Here is a 12,200-nt window from a genome sequence, read left to right as displayed (position 1 = left end):
ACCACCTGAGATTACACGTAACTTCCCTTGCAAACATAAGCATAAATTTAACTTTTTCCTTCCTTTCCTCAGAGTCCTCCACGATCTGGAGCTGCACCTTGCCAATAAATGCCCTCAAAACATCACTGCAAAACTTCTCTGGGTAGAAGATGTCCTGAGAGGGACGTATTTCTAAAAGGGCTTTAAACCTCCCAGTCTACTGGACTCACTGGATGAGCAAGGAACAGAAGTCCTGAAATCAATCGGTGTCCTGATGCTCAAGAGGAAAACTGCTCTTCTTTGCCAGAGGCATGGACGAGGTGAAGAAAGAGTAATTAAAATAAATACAGTTAAGTAGGTACCTTAAGGATCCTTTTTTTGACTGTTGACAATTATACATCAAAGTATTTTGGGGGCTGTTTTGTTTTTACTAGATCGGTTTGTAAAGCAAGAAGAGGAGCAGCAGGGAGGTCTGCGCTGGAAGACATTCAAGAATGAATAAGTCTTGTCCAGGAGGACACAGAGGGAGGTGTGAATATGGGTATCGATAGGAACTACAAAGGGTTTCCAAATGTAGGCTGAAGAATGGAAAACACACAGAATCCACTCACAGTAAAAGGGTCAAGCACAAAGATGACGTTAACGTCAGCAGGAACATTAGCTACGTCTTACATCACCTGCATCAGACTCACAGTCTGACTTCTCCACAATTCCTGCTTATTTAAGAGTCATTTCCCCCAAGGCCCATACGAATATAAATGCTGGTTAGATCAGAATGATCCCATAGTCCACGCACCGTGGCAAAGTGACTCACCCGTGTCGTCAATGATTGACCACACTTTTGAGTCTGGCCACCTAGTTTTGAAAATGATTTCGCCCATTCCACAGTATAGTAAGCTGTCACCTCTAACAAACCATGGAGAAGCAGGTGGACTTACTGCTATTAATCTTTGACACCAATGAGTCATTTTCTTCAGAAGAGAGAAACAGATCCTAATGTATCCAACCAACTGGAGTGGACAGCAGGCTCTTTGGAGTTATTTCCACAAAAACCTTTGATTTGCTGGTAGTACTCATGAGGGATCCTCATTGTCAAACGGTTTGAAAGCACTGCTAATTAGGTCACTTATTTACATGACAATCCCCTGCGTTCAAGGCTGGTGGGTGGGAGGAAAGAAAGATGGAGCAAGAGTAATTAGCGCAATCATGACAGTAAGCTAAGTGCTGACCCCACAGCACCAGATCAATACTGGGACTGCATCACAGTGGTGTGCCTATTGTGCCAGATAAAGAACCATAAATGCTGAGCATCCAGGTCAGAAAAACAACGTCTCATTTTCTAACCATTAAATATTTGATGTAAAGCATTGAGGCTGGGGAAAGCGGTAACCACTAATCCATAAGAACAGCTTCACAGCAGACATTCAAGGGAAAAAAAGGCACTGAAAGGCACTAGGAGATCTCTCTGGCAAGAAAACAAGAGCTTTTAGTTGGCTGATGACTGTGTGGTTTCATTCTGAGATCCAGCAAAGCAGACCCATATTTAAGCTATGAAATTTTATCACCAAAGTTATAAAATAAACCAAAAAGAATCTCTTAATGCTCAGGTTTACCAAAACAGCCACTTTGTCTTCACGAGGTCAGGAGTTCCCTGCTGTTCTCAAAGGTTTGTCTTATCTCTTTGCTGTCCCAAACAAATTTTACAAGGTTTTAGTCCTCCAAAAGCTAACTCAGCTAAGATGGTACCAGCCAGACTCTTGTCCACTGCCTGAATCGCTCTGCTCAGCTCTTGGTCAGCTTCACCTGGTGGCAAGAGACCAACAGACACAGCTGTGCTTTTGGATCCAAGACAATTTTGCTGAATTGGTACTCAGTGGGGGAAAAAACCACCCCATTTTGATATGTTAAGTCAATCCATTCGACCTGGAGGCCCTTCAGGAGAAAACACATCCATAGCGATGCTGATGGCTCTTGGAGCCATTGATGAAAGGCTCATAAATGCTCTAAGTCAGGATACTGATGGATACTTAGTATTTCCTCTCCAAATGTCTTGTGAAAGGCCTTTGCATTCTGATGCTGGTTCCCCCATTAGGCTTTTACCAGTCAGCATGGAGTAACTCCAGGCAACACGATATATCGGCTAAACCCAAGGTCTAAATGTTAGCCAGGAGTTTCCAACCTGTTTGTTGCAACTTTACATAAGTGCAAGTACATTTTTTGTTCCTTCTATTAAAACTACAAATTGTGATTAATAAGCAGGTGATCACAGATGGTTTGGACTTGGTGGATCCACATTTTACTGGGGCTGAGGATGGCAAAGCTCCCTTGTCCTTGCTCAAGGGGAGTCTCACATAGGGAAACACATGACTCAAGGCAAGTATCTTGCTCCTTGACTAAATACCAGCCCCGAGCATGCTGCGGACAATGGTGGGGATTGTACCAGCAAGGAGACGACATCGGTCATCTCTGCCGCATCCCAGAGATGTCAGCACACGAACGGGCTAAGCCGTGGGACTAACAGGAGGAGCTGCGTGGATATGAGCCATGGTGATGCAGGTAAGATGACCAAGAAGACCTTTTCCTTTTGGCTTCCTCTGGTTCTCCTCTGAACCAACAAGATCTGAATGAAGACGTCCAACACCATTTTGAACCCGCCGTTCCCAGGCCAGACTAATACATCCTACCCAGGTGAAGGGCTTGACTTCTTGAGCCTACTGCAGGACTGGCCACATTCATGTAATTTGTGGCCATCTCAGGGCATGGACGGGGTGAACCCACATTCATCTGTAAAACACCCCGTAGACACAAACTGAGTTAACATGATCCTGATCAAACAAGTCTGCAGGGCAGAGGTGGAAAGGGATCGCCCCAGGACTCTAGATCTCCATTCAGATGACGTGTGCACAGCTATGAGATGGAAAAAGACTTTATGGACTTTATCATCCATCGCATCAGGAAGGTTCAGAGCACCCGAGAAGGGGAGCTGATCACGTTTTGAGCATTTGCAGAAGAGCACCAACTGCTCAGTTAGTGGATCAGAAAAAAAAAAAGTATTGGAAAATGAGACTGCTTAAGAAGCTAAAATGGAAAGCTGTCATTTAGACTAAGTTATATTGAAGCAACAGATATTCATCAAATAATACAAGCACTCAAGATTTATCTTTGTAAGTTAACGGCAGATGTTTTGCACTTGTTGGAAATTTGCAGCTTTTTCTGTTTTAGAAAGAAATTTACTTTTGTTGCGATAATAAAGCGACAGCATTCCCTAAGTCCTTCTCCCGCGTGAGGTCGGGCACGTGTTGATCATCTTTAATCTGGCTTTTAAATAAGGTTCTCTATTAATAGATCTCTACAAAAAAAAGTTCCCCATGAGCAATCAATACAGCAAGATGTGTTACAAGTTCAGTGACAGAAAAAAAATAAGCTCCAACTTGAGAGAAATATAGCCCCATTTAAGAGCTGAATTCAGTTCATTAGAAACACCGGGGTTAAACACAAAGACCCGTCTGGGTTCACCACCGCTGTGTGGCCTGACTACGAAATGAAAGGCATCAATTTTACCACCGCATCGGGCCTGATTTTCATTTGTACTGAGACCCCTTTACACCACTCTGTCGGCAGAAAGGGGCCTTAAAGTGACTGTAAATTATAGCTCCTTTACTCTGGCAGAGTGGTATAAAGGGGCTCCGCCATCAATTTTAAAAGGCATCACTTTCTTGGGTGTTGCAGGATGCTTTCTATTAGCCATCAAAGCCTGTTTCAGTACGAGGAGGCATACAGAGCCAGGCGAAAGGGGAGGCTGACCCTCTGGGTGCAAAGTGGTCCAGGATAGTCTTGATCCGGTAATGGCCTTCACTAAAATTTTCAAAGTATTTTGAGATCTGTGGCTGGAAAACGCGATGCAAATGCTCAGTGTTTTCATTAAGAACAGCCAGCCGGTGACAGAGAGCTGCAGTATTTGGTAAGAAGCTGTAGCACAAACCTTTTTTCTGGCCCCCTGCTTTTGAATCAAGGCATAGCTCACCCGAACTGCTGCAAATCTGGAGGTGCAGCGCTGCCCATCTGCAGAAGAAGTGGTGAAGGCATCTTCTACACACTGCCCTTTGATTTTGGGGTGAAAACACCCCTGAACAGGAGAAAACACCTTGCTTTGGAAGCATCCTGGATAAAGAAGTTAAGAGGCTGAATGCCCTGTTAGACACTTCAGAAGGGCCGAACTCTGTCCTTGCACACCCTGCAATGCCCCTAAATAAATCTTCTCATTTTAGAACACCTTAAAAACACACTAACAGACCAAACTGCATCCTGACGGCGCTCCTCACCAGACCCAGCTGCCAGGGAAGAGCCATGCTCTTTCTGCAGCATCAACAGGTAAAGCCAATAACTGCTAAGCTTTATTGTTGGTGTCCTCACTGCGATCTTACTTCTCAGCGTTTCTGCAACGGAATCCGGCTGGGTCACACCCCCACATGAGACCGAGGCCTCTGATTTGGAAACCACAGGATTACAGTGCAATGTGGCAGGGGGAATTGAAAGTGCTACAGGACAAATATTGCACAGCTGGATAAAGCCTGCGACAGCAACGAACTCCATGTTGGCTTTCTGTACGGTGCGAAGGACGATTTCAATTGCTCGGATGGGTGAAAAAAACAGAAAAAAAGATTAAGAATCCAATAGGAAAGGAATTCCTTGGGAAGAACAAGAGGGATTTATCTCCCAATCTGCATATTGGCATCTGCATCACTTTGACGTATCGACATCACTTAAACACCCTGCTTACGGCTGTCACGGTGGGACGGATGGCAGAGGTGGAAGGCCACGGTCGGAGGGGGCAGGCAGTGACCTGCCTGGAGCTGGGTCTCTCCACCAGCCCCAAGCAGGGCTCATGTGAAATGGGGAGGGAGAGCTGGAAAGCCACGTTCTCCCAACAGCCTGTGCAAACCCTCCCTTGGGAAAGTGAGCGTGGCGTTTCCACAGCTCTCATTCAACCTGCCGGCGGCTGGCTTGAGCAAACACAGTAATTAGCTCCGTGTCGAATGCAAACCCAGCTCTGTCGCTCCACAGACATGAATTGCAAGGTGACAAGCAGGTAGCGGAGAAACGGCTTCATCCTATTTGTTTTGCTGCTGCCAGCCAGGGTTAAGGTGTCCTCAAGGGAACGACAGTCCCAGTGACGGAGTGAGCCCTCAGAGAAGGTCCCCCATGCGTCTCCTCTGTGGGCTGCTTCCCCCATAGGTAGGCAGGGTTGAGCTGCAGAGGTTAGTTCCAAATGTGTACTCATATTTTTTTCCTCGGTTACTGAGAGTTCACCTTCTGGTTTCTGCCACGGCAGACACAGGGTCAGCCTGACGCCTGTCGGAAGCCAGGTTTGTGTCAAAGCCTTTGAAACTTTGCTTTTTAAGGAATCTTTGCTCCAGTGCCAACTTCCAAGGCACACTAGGATACAGGGAGCAGCCTGCATTGAAAGTCAAGAGCTTTCACAACTGTCCGAGAAATCATTGGTTTAGGTCTGCTTTTAAAAAACAGTGTATTTTGAGTCCTTCACGCTTTTGAAGCTTTTCTCCAAGAAAAAGGGTAAGCGTGCATGTATGTGTGTGGCTGTCAGGTACAGTAAGATGCTCACCCAATTGCATGAATCCAGGACCTGGGGTGCTACAAAAAGCCAACAAACAGCTCGTAACAAAACCACTCAGAGGCTTTTTCCGTTTCTGCCTTGATTTTAATACCTTCCTGACCCAACACCTCCCTACTTGGACTAAATATTGAGCGTCAGGATCCGCTTCTAAAGAGATTTTGCTTTTGTGGAGAAGGTAATGAGAGGAGAGGAGATGACTTGAGACTACTGCTGGACTCCTCTTTTTCTAGATAAAACTATTAAGGTACTAGAATGGTACTAAAAATATTTTTCATTAAGGATGAGAAAGAGAAAGCACATACAGAAAGCGAACGTGATACACTGAGAAAACCTTCGGGTGGATTCAAGAGTATCTACTCATCTGTAAACATACCTACACAGGGTACACATTAACTTCACTTCCAATAAGCCATCCAGAAGGGAAAGACAATCCTGTTTTATGTGAGCTCTGTGAGAAAGTAATTTCAAACTCAATGTTTAAGCCAGTCAGTCGTTAACTGCTGACTACAACGATCTGAAGTCATGAGATGCCAACAGCTGGCTGAATTTAAAAGGGTAGCTGCAACTGAGCAAGCTAATGGCGAATCTTTCATCTTCCTACCTACACACAGCACGCAACCATCTTAAAAATGTAAAGATTGTCCCAACTCCTTCATCGTGCATAATAATTCCTTCTTTGTAAAATATTCAGAAGGCTTCAGAAGGCTGAAGCTCCGGCAAGGGAAAAGGATGAGTGTATGTTATATCTGCATATGACAAGGCAGAGAAGCAGGAGAGGAAGAGGAGAGGAAACCCTACGTCCATTTTCATATAAAACCTATTTAAAATTTACTTGACTTCCTCAGTTAATCCATCTTCTTCCAGCAACTTTAATCCTTAAATGGTTATTGTTAAAAAGAAGTTTGTATTCCCTCAAAAGACAAGAGCAAAAGAAAATGACTTTGTCATATCTGACTGGTTCGGGAAATATAAAATCCAATTCTGAAGGAGTGCAGATAAGGGAAGAGCTATGGAAGAGCCATCAGCTTAGCAAACACTAAATAATGAAGAACGCAGAGACTGCCCAGCATGATAAAACACTCTATTAGCAAGACTGTTTTTAAATGAGTGATAATTGTGGCACATCCACAGCAAAAGGTTATTGAAATTTTATCTCTGGGAAGGGGCCTTTTGACAGCCTAACCAAAAAGCCACCAACAAGTAGCCGCCTTTTTAGGATTTCCCAAAACATGTCCTTAACCTGCCCAACCCCCTGGTGGTTTCTGAATACTTGTAGCTATGCCTCTAAGTTGCCCATTTGCAGCCAAGGAAGCTTTGCTGGAAAAGCTACCGACTTTCTACCGGGACGGAATACAAGGCCATCGCCACCACGCCATGGGCTTGTTGGAGATGACGGTATTTCTAGCATTGCACCAAAAATTCTGGTCCCAGTTGCTCACTAAGCACATTGATGATGCCCTGAGTGGGACCCCGAGTCGCTGGGACAGAAAAGAGAAACGATGGAAGACCTGGACGTGTGTTCTCATCACGCATTGGCCCAACATGTGGTAAACACGGAAGATAAAACCCCACCACTGCTACCAGTTAATGAGATTACTGCTCTTGTTCAAGCATAGGCACTTCAATGTAGCATCTAGTCCAAGGAGAAAAGCAAAGCAGAACACAGAGTTGCTCAAAGGGATGTCACAGCTGCCATCTGCCCAAGGCCAGCTACCCAAAAAGCGAGCTGGGTGACTAACGGCCCATCGACTTGAGTATGATGAATCATGGATTCCAGCTGCATCCATCTGGAATGCTTGGGTTTCACGTGGACATGTTTTAAAATCAAAGGTACCCATCCTGAAATGACAAAGGTGATCTGACTCTGAATTTGGCGAGCTCCAGGGCATGGCAGAAACCCCCTTTATCTAGCTTTACTTTTGGTCAGTTATTTCCCTCCCTCCCTCCCTCCCTCCCTCTGATGCTCATTAACTTGCTCTGGCTTCCAGCAATGAGATGCTCAGAAATTCAGATGATCAAACCATGACAGAAAAGAACAGAATAACTCCTACGACAGCTGAGTGTTACGGCATTAACATCGTATGAATCTTCGACACAACAGGTAGTTTTAATTCTTCCTCCTCCCAGCTCAGTCTGAGCACATTTTGCATCGCTGTTCTCCTGTCCAGGTGGGATGCAGAGAGACGTGTTGTTTATTCCTCTGTTGTTTACTCTTCGTATTCTTCCCCAAAAGAATTGCACTCCCCTGTATATCACTGCAGCTTGCTGGATTTGTAAATACATCTGACTTATACCACCACCTCTGCCCCCCGGCATCACTTTTTACTTCTCCCACATAGATTGCAGTCAGCTCCACTGATGTTCTCTTTATGAGATATACTCCGCCAGGTTTCATTTATAACCATGAGGTCAACGGCCTCTATCGTCTTCTAACACTGCTCGTTCTTCCTCTTGTTTCAGATACTCCCGGCATTTGTGTACAGACATTTTAGTGCATTGGTATGAAGTTATTACAAAGGAAGATGAATTTTTATTGTCAGGAGGACGCTGCCAAGTGAAATATTACACTTCGTACTTTTATGTTTATTCACTGCTGCATGTAACATCCTCTCAGAAGCCTGAAAGTCACGCTCATGCCCTTTAATGTTTGGAAAATATTGATTTATTAAAAAAATTTGAGTTTCAACTAGAACTGAAATTATAAATGATGTTTTTATTTTTAACAACTTCGACTGTCAGAGCACGACTCGGCCCCAAGAACTCTCCTTGTAACTAAAGTTCTGTGAATAAATATTTGGCTACTGAACTTTGAGAGCATTTTCCATTGGGTTTTGTTTCCTTTTGGGTTTTTTTTTTTTATAACCTTCTAAAGTACACCCTGCGAGAGCACAGCAATTCTTCTTGTCACTCAGGTATTGAGAAATCCAAGTATGGGTTACAGAAATACTAAAGCTACCTGCAGTGTTTTGGGTTTTTAATTGTGAGCTGCTTTTATAATCGTAATTATCCCTCTGGATCCCAACAAACTGACCGCGGGCAGCTGGAGTCAAGAGTTTAAAGGTCCTGCTCTAGAGCAGTCATAAGCCATAGCAAGGACTGTCAGTCAACCAGAGATGCTCTGCTGTCGAGGGACAATTATTTTAAAGGAGATATAACACTATGACTTTATTTAGCACATTTCCCCCATCGCTTCCCAGAAAATAAGGCTGAGTGATTTGCAACGCCCAGTTCCCACGAGAGCTCAGAAGATCTGGCTGCCCCGTCCTGCTCCTCTGTGGGTGCCTTCCGCCAGGACTCTGCTCCGCGTTTGCACGACAAACTGCAGAAATGCCGTGTACCCTCGCTGCGTCCCCATGTGTCCCGGGATCCCACCAAGCTGTGTGGGTTTTAATCAACGCTTTTCTCCTCCTCGGCTCCCCTATGGCACAGCGTAGATGCCTCCTTCCACACCCAAGGCAGCCGCACTCAACAGAACCCCTAGGGGATGTTCAGTGTTTGTAAAACACACAACATTTTATTACAGGGATCTACGGCAATACGAAGTGCTCTAACAAACGCGCCGCCACCTCCCCAGGGTCACCCTGTCACACAGGACAGCTACTGGGAATGTCTCAAGAGGCAGGTGAGACCCAAACCCCTGGTCCTAGGAAGAGCTTAACCCCACCTCAGCTGAGCTACAGGTGACTCCTCGCGAGTTAGCAACAGTGGAAAGGCGCAACAGAGCTGAGGTCTGTTCATGCTGAGCTCTGCTTCTGGGGCACAGCCACAACCCTCCTCTGAACGTGACCCCGCGCAGACAACGTCAACGACAGCGATGAGGAGCAACACTAATCACGTCTCTAGCACTTTCCAGACAGAAAAAAAATCACTATTCCCCGGGGGAAGGAGTGAAAGCTGAAGCACAGAGAAGTGAAACGATTTCACAAAGGTAGCGCGGGCAATCCTTGACAGCCAGGAGCAGAAGGGGTGTCTCCAGGCTCCCCTCTCGCTGCCCTCCTGGCACCTTGTTTCACCAAGGGTTGCTTCTGCCTTTGCAAGGTGAGCATCGGTGCCCCGCTGACATGCACATTAGGGCATTCCTTATTAAAAGCGGTTCGATTTCTCCACTGAATTTATAATACACACATATTTTTAAATATGCAGCGATCTAGCGACGCTTTAAAGAAAATGAAACCTGTCTCAGCGCTGATACCTGCTCCTGCGCAATGTCATTAGCGGGGACAGCTGAAAAGCTCAAGCGTTGAAAGACCCTTCAGAGCTTATGCTAGAAGCGATGCTCCTGGCACCCTCACGTGGTGCCCACCACAGTCTGAGCAGATGTCACACCACGGCATTCACGAGGAACAAAGGGATGAAGCTGCTTTGCTTTCTACTTCCCTCTGACATAAACCCGCTTCGAAATCAAGAACAGAAGGTGCCCACTGCTGCTAACATCTCATATTTATGCTGGTTTCCATTTCTAAGATGAAGGTTCTCCTGTGGGAGCTACTTACTCTGGGTGGCTGAGAGGCTGGAGAAGGCTGCCTTGGTGCGACCTGCTAACCACTCCAGGCTCTCGTGCATGTTGGCCAAGGCCTTCAGGTCGCTGACGTCGCGCAGGATCTCCTGTTGAGGGATGAGTTTATCTCCCAGGTTGCCAATCAGAACTTCTGACTCTTTGCCGAAAGCAGCCCTGAAAGGCAAACCAAAGACACCCTCAGAAATACAGCTCAGGACAGCAAGGGGGAGACATCAGTTACACCACGGAAAATGTCAAACCAGCCAGGGCAGAGCTGTTCCAGCGTGGGGTCTCAAGAACGTTGGCTGGTGGAGTTTTTGAAGTCTCATTACAGCGAGCGACACCTCTCTCAGGGAGGTTTTTTTGTACACCCCAGCATTTACAGTCTGTGAATTTCACCTCATTCCTTGTAGTTACAAACTTCATCCCGACCAACTCCCACACCTCTTCCCCTCACCCAGCAGTTACACCTTCCTGAGACACGCAGCTGCTTTCCGTGTCTCCCTGGGACGTGCCTAAATAACGCACATGCAGCACTTTTAATCCTTCCTTGGAAATCAGCTCTTCCAACCCCTGATGCACTATTTTTTCACACATCTGTCAAAAGAAACCTTCTGTGAAACCTGATGGCTTATGATGGCAAAGTGAGAAACAAACGACTTTGAATATCAGTCCGTGTATTATTTTACTTGCACAGATAGAGCACCTGGTGAAAAATGATGACCAAGACAAACGTCTTTACCCCCAAAAATCTGAAAAAGTCCTTTCAAGGTGCGTAACTGCTCACTCCACTGTCACTTTCCATCTTTGGCATTCAGATTTAGCTTTCCCAGTACTGGCCTCCAAGAAGAGCACGTTTGGTTATGTCCCACAAGTATCTGCACGGCAAATATTGTCAGCGCTTTTGCAGGTAAAGGAGGAAACTCCAGCATGACTTTTTGTGTACCATTAGGATGGAAAAAATCAGGACCTACACCTGACTGCAATAGCTGCTGGCTGAAACCAAGTGCATTTCGTTGAAAGACTCTCAGTGATGGCACATTTACCATGGTCCTCAGTACACTCTTCCCATCATTAGTTGCTCTTTCTGTTATGAATTTGCATTCCACTTTCATTCAACTTTGCAAATCTCCACTTCCCGTCATTAGCTCTTTTATGAACTTACAATGAGGAATCATGCTGCTGAGCATAATAGCTGCAACGAGCTGCAGCAAAATAATCCCATCAGTGGCATTTTATATACTATCTAAGCAGTTTTATTGCCAGTGTCTCCCTAGATTTGTGGGACTTCACTGTCACTTGAGAGAAAAAAAAAAAAAAGAAGAAATGGTTTTAAATTGCTCAATTGAATTCATTAAAGGCAAAAAAATAAAAATAGCCTTCGTTAAAAAAATCTCTTCAAGGATTTTCTTCGGCTTGACAATAACAAAAATGCTGCCTTAGGCTGTATCCTGCATACTAAGGTTTGGGAGGAATCCTTATCTGTTGGCTGTGTCTGAGGCCTGAGACACGGGAACATCTCCAACGCCAGTGGACCACGGCAGTGCCAATCCAGCTGTTCTTCCTCGCCCTAAGTTGGCTATTGGAAACACGCTAAACCCTTTCCGAACTTCAGGAAAGCCCTCAACAAGCTTCCCTGACCAGGCATTTCTCAGATAGTCACAAAAGGGCTGCAAAGCTCTGGGGAGCGAGGACAGCTGAGCGACTCATCCAAAGTCCAAACCGGTGTCCAAAAGGTTTGGACTTGGCGGACAAGCTCCCAGCTGGGGTAGACCACTTGTTTTTTTGTAAAGCACGATCATTCTTTCAAGTAAAACACGTTGCTGACTTCTACAGCAAACACGAAGCACATCACTTCGCTCTACCCACCTACAAAAACTCAGATACCCTCAGGTGTTCCTGGGGAGCAGAAGACATTTCACAGATACGGTTTTTCACCTCCAACTAAACCACTCCTGTTGACTTAGGCTATCAAATCCCACTGGCAACTGCATCAATCACTCAGAAAAGTAAGAAATGAAACATTTGGTGAATTTCTACCGTCGTTAACGTGGTTTTCCAATACAAAATGCCATAGAAAAAGCACTT

General features: G+C 45.4%; 1 protein-coding gene across 1 annotated transcript in view; it reads right to left on the bottom strand.

Annotated features, from left to right (window-relative positions):
• Positions 1-12,200, bottom strand: part of EXOC4 (exocyst complex component 4) — a 405,200-nt gene that overhangs the window by 44,348 nt on the left and 348,652 nt on the right. The window contains exon 14 of the mRNA XM_086475059.1: positions 10,108-10,286. Coding sequence (XP_086331185.1) covers positions 10,108-10,286 — 179 coding nt within the window. The remainder of the gene's footprint in view (positions 1-10,107; positions 10,287-12,200) is intronic.

The sequence above is a fragment of the Leptosomus discolor genome, chromosome 1, assembly GCF_034619465.1.
Source record: "Leptosomus discolor isolate bLepDis1 chromosome 1, bLepDis1.hap2, whole genome shotgun sequence".
NCBI lineage: Eukaryota > Metazoa > Chordata > Aves > Leptosomiformes > Leptosomidae > Leptosomus > Leptosomus discolor.
Note: the sequence above shows the minus strand (reverse complement) of the source record. Positions and strands in the feature narration are given on the sequence as shown.